Source organism: Panthera uncia (assembly GCF_023721935.1).
Source record: "Panthera uncia isolate 11264 chromosome A1 unlocalized genomic scaffold, Puncia_PCG_1.0 HiC_scaffold_16, whole genome shotgun sequence".
NCBI classification, from domain to species: Eukaryota; Metazoa; Chordata; class Mammalia; order Carnivora; family Felidae; genus Panthera; species Panthera uncia.
The window spans coordinates 77,054,396-77,065,068 of NW_026057576.1; the positions used below are offsets into that span (position 1 = coordinate 77,054,396).

General features: G+C 48.0%; 1 protein-coding gene across 1 annotated transcript in view; it reads right to left on the reverse strand.

Annotated features, from left to right (window-relative positions):
• The window catches only part of COL4A1 (collagen type IV alpha 1 chain), a gene marked incomplete at its 5' end in the record, with an annotated part of 154,627 nt that overhangs the window by 46,370 nt on the left and 97,584 nt on the right, over window positions 1-10,673 (reverse strand). Inside the window, 10 exons of the mRNA XM_049647331.1 lie at window positions 777-812; window positions 1,340-1,424; window positions 2,778-2,819; window positions 4,903-4,956; window positions 5,763-5,807; window positions 6,572-6,622; window positions 6,776-6,802; window positions 7,262-7,348; window positions 8,742-8,783; window positions 9,742-9,777. Coding sequence (XP_049503288.1) covers window positions 777-812; window positions 1,340-1,424; window positions 2,778-2,819; window positions 4,903-4,956; window positions 5,763-5,807; window positions 6,572-6,622; window positions 6,776-6,802; window positions 7,262-7,348; window positions 8,742-8,783; window positions 9,742-9,777 — 505 coding nt within the window. The remainder of the gene's footprint in view (window positions 1-776; window positions 813-1,339; window positions 1,425-2,777; window positions 2,820-4,902; window positions 4,957-5,762; window positions 5,808-6,571; window positions 6,623-6,775; window positions 6,803-7,261; window positions 7,349-8,741; window positions 8,784-9,741; window positions 9,778-10,673) is intronic.

The following is a 10,673-nucleotide window of genomic DNA, read 5'->3' on the forward strand; positions in this document are numbered from 1 at the left end:
GCACCCACACTCACATGCATACACACATGCTCACATGCACACACACACACATGTTCACATGCACACACGCTCATATGTATACACACATACATGCTCATATGCACACGCACGTACATGTTCACATGCACACACACACACAGGATCCAACACTAGCTAAGCAGCAGGTGTGATGCAATCACACACCAAGTTCAAGCAAGAGCTGTGAGATTCCACAGAGAAGAGGTGCTCAGATCAGTAAGGGAGGCTTCAGCCCTGATTCTAGTCCCAAGAGAGAAACAAAGTCACCCCAGAGACAGGGACTGTGGGCACCGATGCTGAAGGGTCTGCCAGATGCTGCAGACCTGCATCTGGGCCGGGGGGGGGGAATGAGGCTGGGGGGCGTGAAGGGGCCTGCCACACACAGGATCTTCGTCCTTGGGCAGGGGTGAGTGAGGCGGGGGGGCGGGGCCTGCCAGACACTGGGGACCTGAGTGGAGGGGGTGTGGGTGGAGGGAAGGAGCCTGGGGGTCGGCGGGGGCAAAGAGGCCGGTCCAAACCAGGGAGAGAAGTATGAGGAAGGCATGAGAACCCCCAGGAACACACACCCGCAGGGCCGCCTGTGACTTACAAAGTAAAGGACCACAGCTGTGCACACACCTTGCTGTCATAACTAGAAAAACATGCACAAAATCGCCAGCCGTTTCTGGCAAACCCTGGCATACACAACAAACATGTTCCGGACATGAAGCACACAGATGTTGTACAGTTATCTGAAACAATCAGCCAAGGATACTCACCCGGAGGGCCTGGCTGGCCTTGTAATCCTGGGAAACCTTGAAAGAGAAGGGGAGAGTCAGACACCCCGAGCCCGAGCATCTGTGCCCACAAGGCCCCAGGCCAGGCGCCAGGGAAGAGCGTTGGGGGAAACACAGCGCCCCTGGCCCCGCAGAGACGGGCAGAGATGGGCTCTGGGGGACCTGGCACCAGGACAAAGGACAGACCTGAGCAGGTCTGTCACCACGTGGTCGTGCAAGACCTGTCAGTGTCACTAAAATGGGAGGGTGTCGGGTCGAAAATGGAGAAAAGGTAAAGGAGAAAAAGACAGAAGGGATGAGGAAGGAGGGGGAAGGAGGGGGAGGTAGGAAGGAAGGGGGAGGGAGGGAAAAGGGAGGAAAAGGGAAGGGGGAGGTAAGAAGGAGGAGGGAGGGAGGGAGGGGCAGAGGAGGGGGGAGGAGGGGGAGGTAGGAAGGAGGGGCAGGAGGAAGGGCACAGGGAGGAAAGGGGGAGGCGGAGGTAAGAAGGAGGAGGGAGGGAGGGACAGAGGAGGAGGAAGGAGGACGGAGGAGAAACAGGAACTGACCTTTGGGGCCTGGCTCTCCTCTCAACCCTGGAGACCCTGGGTACCCCCGCTCTCCTTTTTCTCCCAAGGGTCCCGTGCCGATCACCTGGGGGCAGAAGAGAAGAGACCAAGGTGTGTGGAGGCGGCTGGTTGTGCGTGTCACAGAAGAGCAGAGAGAAAACTAACATCTTCCAGAGATTTCAGGAAAGGTGGAAGTAAAGAAACAGCCGTGGGGGAAGGGGAGGGGGGGGGGAGGGGACAGTCAAGACAACACAGAAAACGGACATTCCGCTGGGCCCTCCTGGCAGACCCTCTGCCCCCTGTAATGGCTGGCCCGGTGGGAGCTTTGCCAGGGAGGTGAGGTTAGAGAAGCACTAATTCTGAGGTTTGGGTTTGGAATTTCTAAATGTCCCGACAAGCCATAAAACGAAGAGTCTACTTTAAAGAGGACTATTAGATTTTCCCAGGCAGTGTGGAACAGCACAGGCAGACTTCACTGGACCACAGTGGGGACGTCCTCGAGGGCCTAGGGACACGGCCGACACTGTCAGCCTCATGACAAGGGAGTGAACTAGGCCACTCCATTTCTAAATCACAGAAATTCAAGGGAAATGGCAAGCTCAAATATTGCATATTTCCCTTAAAATAGAATTTGGTAGTGACGAAATTAACAGATTAAAATCCGCCGATGAGGCTACACACGGGCCACTCAAAGGTGGCTGCCCGATCACGGATACGGAAAGGGGAACCCCAAGCCTGCGTGGCGGTGTGAACGGCAGTCGGGGGGTCCGTACTCTGCCGCAGGGACCCCAGTCTGGGAAACGCCCCCTAAGGAGAAGTCCCTGAGTGCCGCGCGGACACGCAGACGTATGCGAGCACTGGGCACCCCTCCACCTGCAGCAAACGAAACAATGGGAACATTTTCATCGTTCCAAAGAAGACTGGGGTGGGGGGACAAAACGGGTTAAGCCAGTGACAGCACGGCTCTCTGGAAGGATACTGAAAACAGTCGTTCCCAGAGAACTTGCAAACATGAAGAACGCTCACTGTTAAAAAGAAAAAGACACTGCACGCACTGAGCGCAGGCAGGTACAGCTACGCCCGTGGACTAGAGGTAAAATGTTCTTTGCAGACACAAAAACTGTTGTGCTCCAGAGAGATTATGGGCGACCTGCTTCTCTTCACACTTTGCCTAACGGGCCAGTTTCAAACGGTTTTGCTCGTATCGTTATCCACGGGCAAATCTCTCCATTCTCCGTGGCCAAGGGGATGCGGAAATGATCCAAATATAATAAAATGTAAGTGCCCAACTCCACGCAATACAAAGTATAAGTTTATTCTTGTCAATACTAAGCACCCTCTTTATATACAAATGTAAGTGCAGGAATGCCGTGGCCCCAACCCCCTTCTCTTCACTGTCAAACGCCCGCACAGACGACCAGACATTATTTTTACTCACGATTCCAGGTGGGCCTGGGGGACCTGCTTCACCTTTGTCTCCCTACAAAAGAAAAAATACGTGGCTTTTTTTGACGATATGGATTGTCTTGCAGAAAGCAGTGTTCAACTGCTTTTTTTTTTTCCTGGAAAAATAAAGACTGTGCCCACTTACACTAAAATTATTTTCCTCACTGTGAGGACGGACCTTCAAGTGCTCCGGACCTGTCATAACAAACACGAATGCAGCGTGCCGCGTGGAAATAAGGATTTCTACAAATCATAACCGGGAGCGCAATTATTAACAGGAAAAAGGCGCTCACAACGTTTGCTGTGTTCGGTTGGTTGCACACTCCCTTGGACAACTCGCATAGAGCCATCCGTAAGTTGAGTTAGAATGTGGTGGTCTTTCAATAAAATGAAATGAAATGGAAGCTTTTGATTTCTCAATGTATTTTCTTAAAGAAATCATTTTATTAGAGATTTTTAGGTGTAAGGTTGTCTGAGGCTGCCTTGGAGTCCTTGTAAAAGGATATTTATGGTTTCGCCTCTCTCCTTAAAACCCAGCATTACCTGAAAACGTTGGAGGGGGGGGGAGGATAAATTCTGGTCACTCTGAGGCTTAATTTCATTCATATAAGAAGACAAACTCAACAAAATTAATCCTGTTATATCTAATGTTTTTATGTAAGCCATCATAATAGTATCTTTAAAAGTCCTAAGATCTGCACATAGTCCCTTAATGTAGTTTTCCCCTTTCAACCAAGGCAATAAACTTAGGAGTAAACCAGAATTCAATGTTTTGATTTTTCTTATCTGAATATGAGAAGAGGCTTTAGAAACATCTTTGGGACTTAAAAAATATCTTAGCTAATACATTCTAAACGGATTTACCTTTTAAAATCTACAAGATTTGACTTTTTTAAAAAAAAGTTACAGTATCAGTAAAGGATTTTTCCTTTACTTCCCTTTTCCTTGGCTTTCATGAACGAACCGTGAGGTCTGCTCCCTGGTCTATGAGTCACCACTAGAAATATTTCCAAACTACTTCTTACTTCAGCAGAGATTTATGTTATCTAGTTTTCTGCCTACCACACTGACAAATATTTTTTAAGGTTTGATAACAAGCAGTTGCCAAAAAAAAAAACAAAAAAGGGCCCCAGACAGATGGCTGTTCTTTTCCAGGGGCAATTTGGTGGCCTGTGGCAAAACTTTCAAAAAAGAGAGTGTAAACATTGACCCCCCCCCCCCCAAATTACACTTGTAGCAATCTGTGACATGGAAACGAGCAGACAAGTGAGCACAGATACTTGTACCCATCCCCATGTGGGTGTGACCCAGATGCCATGCAGAAGGCCTGGGCACAGAGTACATTCCCATGTGGCCGCACGTACAGACATCCTTACCCGCGTCGTATCACTAAGCAAGGAGGCCAAGAGGCGTCACCCATTACTATTTTACAGGGTGTACGTGTGTGTACACACAGGGCAATTGTGCACACACAGGGCGTTGTTTTACAGGGTGTGTGCGGATACACAGGTGTGTGCCCTGTGTGGATACACAGGGCAATGGTGCACTCCGTTTCTGAGAGGGGAACAGAAACATCAGATAAGCTTTCTTTTCTTCACTCTTTCTGCCTTTTCAGCTGTTTTGTAGCCAGATAAAATTCATCTATTACCAAAAATAAGGCATAAAAACTTGAATGAGTGGAACATTTTATGTTCTTTTAAAAAGAATCATACACAGGGGTGCCTGGGTGGCTTGATCCATTGAGCACCTGACTTTGGCCCAGGTCATGATCTCATGGTTCATGGGTTGGAGCCCCACGTCGGGCTCTGTGCTGACAGCTCAGAGCCTGCTTGGGATTCTCTCTCTCCCTATCCCTCTCTGCCCTTCCTCCACTCACACTCTCTCTGTCAAAATAAATAAACCTTAAAGAAATAAATAAATAAAAATTTTTGAATAAAATTTTTTTTTAATTTTTTCAAATCACACACACAAATAAAACCACAAAATTAAGTTGTGATTTGCTCGTAGGGAAGGTAAATATTTTTTTTATTATTTGAGTCCACAGTCCTTCACACTATGAACAACTTCTGGGCTGAACTACAAAATAAGGTAAAGCTCCAAGTAGTGTCACCATTTACCTTGAAACCTTCTCGTCCGGGGAGTCCTGGGTACCCTGCGTCACCCGGGAACCCCTGAAGTGAAACATGGAGAACAGTAATGAGCAAACAAGGGCAACAGTTTGTTCTTAAGAATTACAGAGAAATACGGGGCACCTGGGGGGCTCAGGCTGTTAGGCGTCTGGCTTCAGCTGAGGTCATGATCTCGCAGTTTGTGGGTTCCAGCCCTGAGTCGGGCTCTGTGCTGACAGCTCAGAGCCTGGAGCCTGCTTCAGATTCTGTGTCTCCCTCTCTCTCTGCCTCTCCCCCCTTGTGCTCTGCCTCTCTATCTCAAAAATAAATAAACGTTTGGGGCGCCTGGGTGGCTCAGTCGGTTAAGCGGCCGACTTCGGCTCAGGTCATGATCTCACGGTCTGTGAGTTCAAGCCCCGCGTCGGGCTCTGTGCTGACAGCTCAGAGCCTGGAGCCTGTTTTGGATTCTGTGTCTCCCTCTCTCTGACCCTCCCCCGTTCATGCTCTGTCTCTCTCTGTCTCAAAAATAAGTAAACGTTAAATAAATAAATAAATAAATAAATAAATATTTTAAAAAAAGTCTCGGGGCATCTGGGTGGCTCAGTCAGTTGGGCATCCGACTTCAGCTCGGGTCATCATTTCACAGTTCGTGGGTTCGAGACCCACATCGGGCTCTGTGCTGACAGCTCGGAGCCTGGAGCCTGCTTCAGATTCTGTATCTCTCTCTCTGTGACCCTCCCCAGCTCACACTCTGTCTCTCTCTCTCTCTCAAAAATACATCAAAAAAAATTTTTCTTAAATAAAAAAAAGTCTTTCCCTTTCGAAAGAAAGAAAGAAAGAAAGAAAGGAAATTACAGAGAAATGCTTACTGGACTCCCTTTTTCTCCTTTTTCACCATCTTTGCCAGGTTTTCCCTGTACAATAAAGATTTAGACGTTAGAATTTCATAAAAATAACAATAAATACGCTCTAACACCAAGGCTCTGAACCCCTACATGAGCTAGCTGCCCACACCACACTAACGAGTAATGCGGTATACAGAGAATAACTGTGCAGTGACAGCCAAAGAGGACTTTCCAGTTTTTAGAAAACGGAGTCGGAGTAGCCCCAAATCTCCCAAGATAACCGTTACATTTGGCGACAGAGCTAACAGCAGAGAGGTTTTCTGAATGGCAAGGGGCCGGTGGCAGGTAGGCAGAGGACTCATTTTAATGGGGGTCTGCACGCATCATTTTCAGGGTAGGAGCAGGACGGGCTTAGGCCGCTACAAGCGGGTGGGTCTCCCGTCCCCAGGATTCAGGGGTGGGAAGCATCGGAACACCTCACGTCTAGGCCATGCAGTCTGGGCTCCGGGTAGAGCCCCGAGCAGGCTCAGGAGGCAGCCAAAAAGAGCACCTGGCACTCCGCGCAAGAGGACCGGGGGCTTTCAGTGAGAAGCCAGCAGGCGGGTGGCTGTCCAGAGAGCCCCCCAGTCCAGCTCTCTGCGGTGGGAGGCCTCAGCCTTGCCAGGGGGATTTTCAGGTGGAGGTGGCCTCCTCCTTCCTGCTACAAGGGCTTCGAGAAAGCCCTTCCGAAGAGGACAGACCTCTTCCACTCATGTTTCTGTAAGTCTGGGATTCTAGGAAAGGGAGGAGCATGAGTTTACAGTCAGGAACAGAAGGACTTGAGAGGCACTTACTCGGGGCCCTGGCTTTCCGGGCTCCCCTTTCTCTCCAACCCCTGGCATTCCCTTGAAAGAACAGAAAGATTCATTAGGACATTTAAGTAAAATATTCAATTGAGTCGATATTATACTGAAGGTGAAGAAATTCGTAACTTCAACCCAACACTTCGTGAGCGTTCCCACAAAATGATGATAAACAAATAGGAATGTGGGCCTTACCTGAAATCCAGGTTCACCTTTCTGACCCTAAAAGAAGTTTTCAAAAGAGAGCAAGAGAGTGAGCCATCAGGATTAATGGTTGTATCGATCTTGACACACCACACTGAACATGGAAAAGGAAAGCAATGTCTTTTCCCGATACATCAACAAGGAAATTCTCTTTGGTCTCCCATGTTCGTGTCCTAACTCCCAGAAGGGTGTGGCTTTGGGAAGACCACATCATTATGCTCGATCCACGGCAGCTGGGACCCTCCGCCCTCACCCTCAGCCTCTGTCCCTGCTGCAGACCCAGCCTGGCCTCAACCTGGTGCATCTAAGAAGCCCCCATGTGGAGCTCAGCCTTGCCCCAACCCAGTTCAGCTGCCTCTGCTCCCCCTATGCTCATATTTTGCGGGACGGACAATCTATAAACCTGTTTTCTCTGCATCCCTCCAATTTGTCCCAAATTCGAAAGCCAGCATTCACCTAAGAAAGTCCGTCTCCTACCTTCTCTCCTTTAGTGGCAAAGTCTCCTTTTTCTTGAACCTGAGCTTGTCCTGGAACCCCCGGGGGCCCACTGACCCCTTGGTCACCCTGGTGAGGCAAAATAGAACATCTGGTTTGCAAAAAGGTAATCAAACTCTGTTCTAATCTATCCCCGTCTCAGCATAAAATGCAGTGTCAGTAGGAAGATGGTACATTAAGGACACGAAGCCAGGAGACTCTCACCTCTCAGGGGTCAGGAAAGCCACTACCTCAGGTAATAGGAATGGAACCTGAACATCTATGAGACATCTCTGCATGCGTGCATACGTGAGGACCGCACATGCACTTCTGCGGTACATGCATACGTAGCAGGACACAGAGGCTGTCCTCCCGCATTTTGATGGCATGGAGGGAAGGGTCACAGACTGCTAACACAGCCTGAGAGGAAAGGACGTATCTTTAGGGGCACGAAAAGGAAGGGAACCATCAGGAATGTTCTCCCTCGGGAACTCTGACAGCTGGACGCAGCCAGAAGTACAGAGAATCCCAGTCATCGCACGATGAGTGAGATCCAAAACACTCAATTTGCAGGGTCACCTTCCTCGGAGGTTTATGGAAAGACTGGACCAAATCTGGGGTGAAACATGGAGGCCACAGGTCAGCCCAGACCTGCCCAGGCCTCTGGTGCACCTGGCACCCACCGGTGGTGGTCTCTACACTGACTTGGGCTCCGATGGAGAAGAACGTGGGCCGCGGCAGGTGCTGTCACAGGCCCAGAATCCCCACTTGGCTGGTGCCCATGTGGCTACTCTGACGCAGGGAAACTGGTGGAGAGATCACTGGAGGATCAGGGAGCCACCGCTGGCCTCCCTTCTCCCCTGCTCCAGTCTCTGCCTCCCTGCCTCTCCCGGCTCGTATGACGGCCTTCCATCTCTGCAGGGTTTAGTATAGCTGTACCACTAACGCCCAAGTCCTAAATGTGCCTCTTTTATAATAAAGTCTGGGCCTGGCTTTATCACTGCCTGGGAACATTCTGATTGAATTCAACGCACAGGGAACTAGAACTAGAATGGCCTTGTGTTCTCTGCTGGTCAGACCACACGTAGAAAACCTCAGTGACTTCTAGCCATGGATTTTAAGGAAAACACTAATAAATTCAAGAACATGCAGAGTAGGGGAACTGTGGTTAGGAAGGTCCAAGAGGAGGTCCAGAGGCTGAAATTCTATCATCCCTACAACTGTGATTTTAAACATGACGACACTCCATGGGACGCCTGGGGGGCTCAGTTGCTTGAACATCCGACTCTTGATTTCAGCTCGGGTCATGATCTCATGGGCGTGAGTGTGAGTCCCACATCAGGCACTGTGCTGACAGCACGGAGCCTGCTTGGGATTCTCTCTCTCACCCTCTCCTCTGCTCCCGCTGTCTCTCAAAATAAATAAATAAGTTAAAAAAAATAAAAAATAAACATGACAACAGTCCAGAGCCACGTGTACTCACCTTGTCGCCCTTTGGGCCTTGGAAACTTAAGCCCATTTGCCCCTGTAGATTAAAAATTAGGCTTCCGTTATTTGAGTTGTCCACTTTGCTCAAAATCACACAAAATGTAATGATAAGGTGGGGTCAAGGCAGGAGCTGCTTCCAACAAGTATCATAACATTTTCCACAAAGTTGTGTCCTGCTGTATTCAGTGGCTATTAAAAACGTTTTTTAAAGTATTATTGAAAACGAATTCTATAAAACTTTTTTTTTTTTTTAATTTAAGGTTTTTAAAATGTGACTATACGGGCGCCTGGGTGGCTCAGTCGATTAAGCGTCCGACTTCAGCTCAGGTCATGATCTCGTGGTCCGTGAGTTCGAGCCCCGTGTCGGGTTCTGGGCTGATGGCTCGGAGCCCGGAGCCTGCTTCCGATTCTGTGTCTCCCTCTCTCTCTGCCCCTCCCCCGTTCATGCCCTGTCTTTCTCTGTCTCAAAAATAAATAAAATAAAATAAAATAAAATAAAATAAAATAAAATAAAACAAAACAAAACAAAATAAAATAAAATAAAATAAAATAAAATAAAATAAAATGTGACTATAGAAAACTAAAGGAAAGATCAATGATTCCAAAGTAAGGGACTGGTGAAAGGAAAGACAGAACAGATGGATAGATCAGATAGACAGACAGAGAGATGGATAGATGATTGATAGACAGATGAACAGAGAGGCAGATGGATGGATAGATGGAAATGGATGAGTGGATAGATGGATGGATGGGTGGACAGGTAGGCAGACGGATGGACAGGCAGACAGATGGACAGACGATGGATGGATGCATGACAGATGGATAGATAGAGGGATGGGTATACAGATACATGGGCAGGTGGGTAGACAGATGTTAAATAGAGACAAAAAAAATAACTTTCTCAAACTGTTTACAGAGACTAAACAGCAAGTTATGGTGATTTTGTGGTAGTCTTATACAAATGCTGAAGAAATTCAAATGAAAAATATATTTACCTTTTCACCTGGAGGGCCAGGAGGACCTGGAGGGCCCTGTAAAAAAGAGCATTTTAATTAAATATCATTCATAACCCTGGTAAGCTTTAAATGCTTTTTAATGAGGTTATCTTAAGATTCCCACGATTAATATGATATTTGTTAAATATTTAAATTTTATTCCTGTGCTTTGGATCTATAAAATTTTGAAAATAACTAGGAATTAGTCCAGGCCAATAATTACCAGGGATGTAAACACCTCAGAATCTTAGGCACTTCCCTGTGAAATCCACTGACCCAACAATGTGCCCGGCTAACAGGTGATGACTTAAATTATCAGCCAAACTCTCTGAGAGCGCTGGGGTTTCCAGGTTGGAAATAACGTAGCATTTGTCCACTTTGGATATAACTACTTATCTTAAAAAGTTTAATGATTTCTTCAAGTGCATAGACTGTAGTGAAGTAAAAACCTTCCTGTGTTTGCAGCAAAATTTCAGAATGCTTTTTAATCATTAAAAAAAAAGCCTAGTCATTCTCTTTCACAAAAATGAGTCCATTTATTTGCAAGAATATAAAAGAGGTTACTTTTGCAAGAATGGACATTAGAGTTGCTGGATTTGGAAGAAAGGAAGGAAGGAAGGGTCAAAGGGAGGGAAGAAGAAAGGGAGGGAGGAGGGAGGGAAGGAAGAAGGAAAGAAGGAAGGAGGGAGAAAGGAAGAGGAGGAAAGAAGCAGGGAGGAAGGAAGGAGAGAGGGAGGGAGAGGAGGAGGGAGGGAGGGAGGAAGGAAGGAGGGAGGGAGGGAGGAAGGAAGGAGGGAGAGAGGGAGGGAGAGGAGGAGGAAGGAAGGAGGGATGGAGGAGGGAGGGAGGGGGAGGGAGGAGGGAGGGAGGGAGAGAGAGGAGGAGGAGGAAAGAAGGAGGGAGAAGGAAGGGAGGAAAGGAGGAGGGAGAGA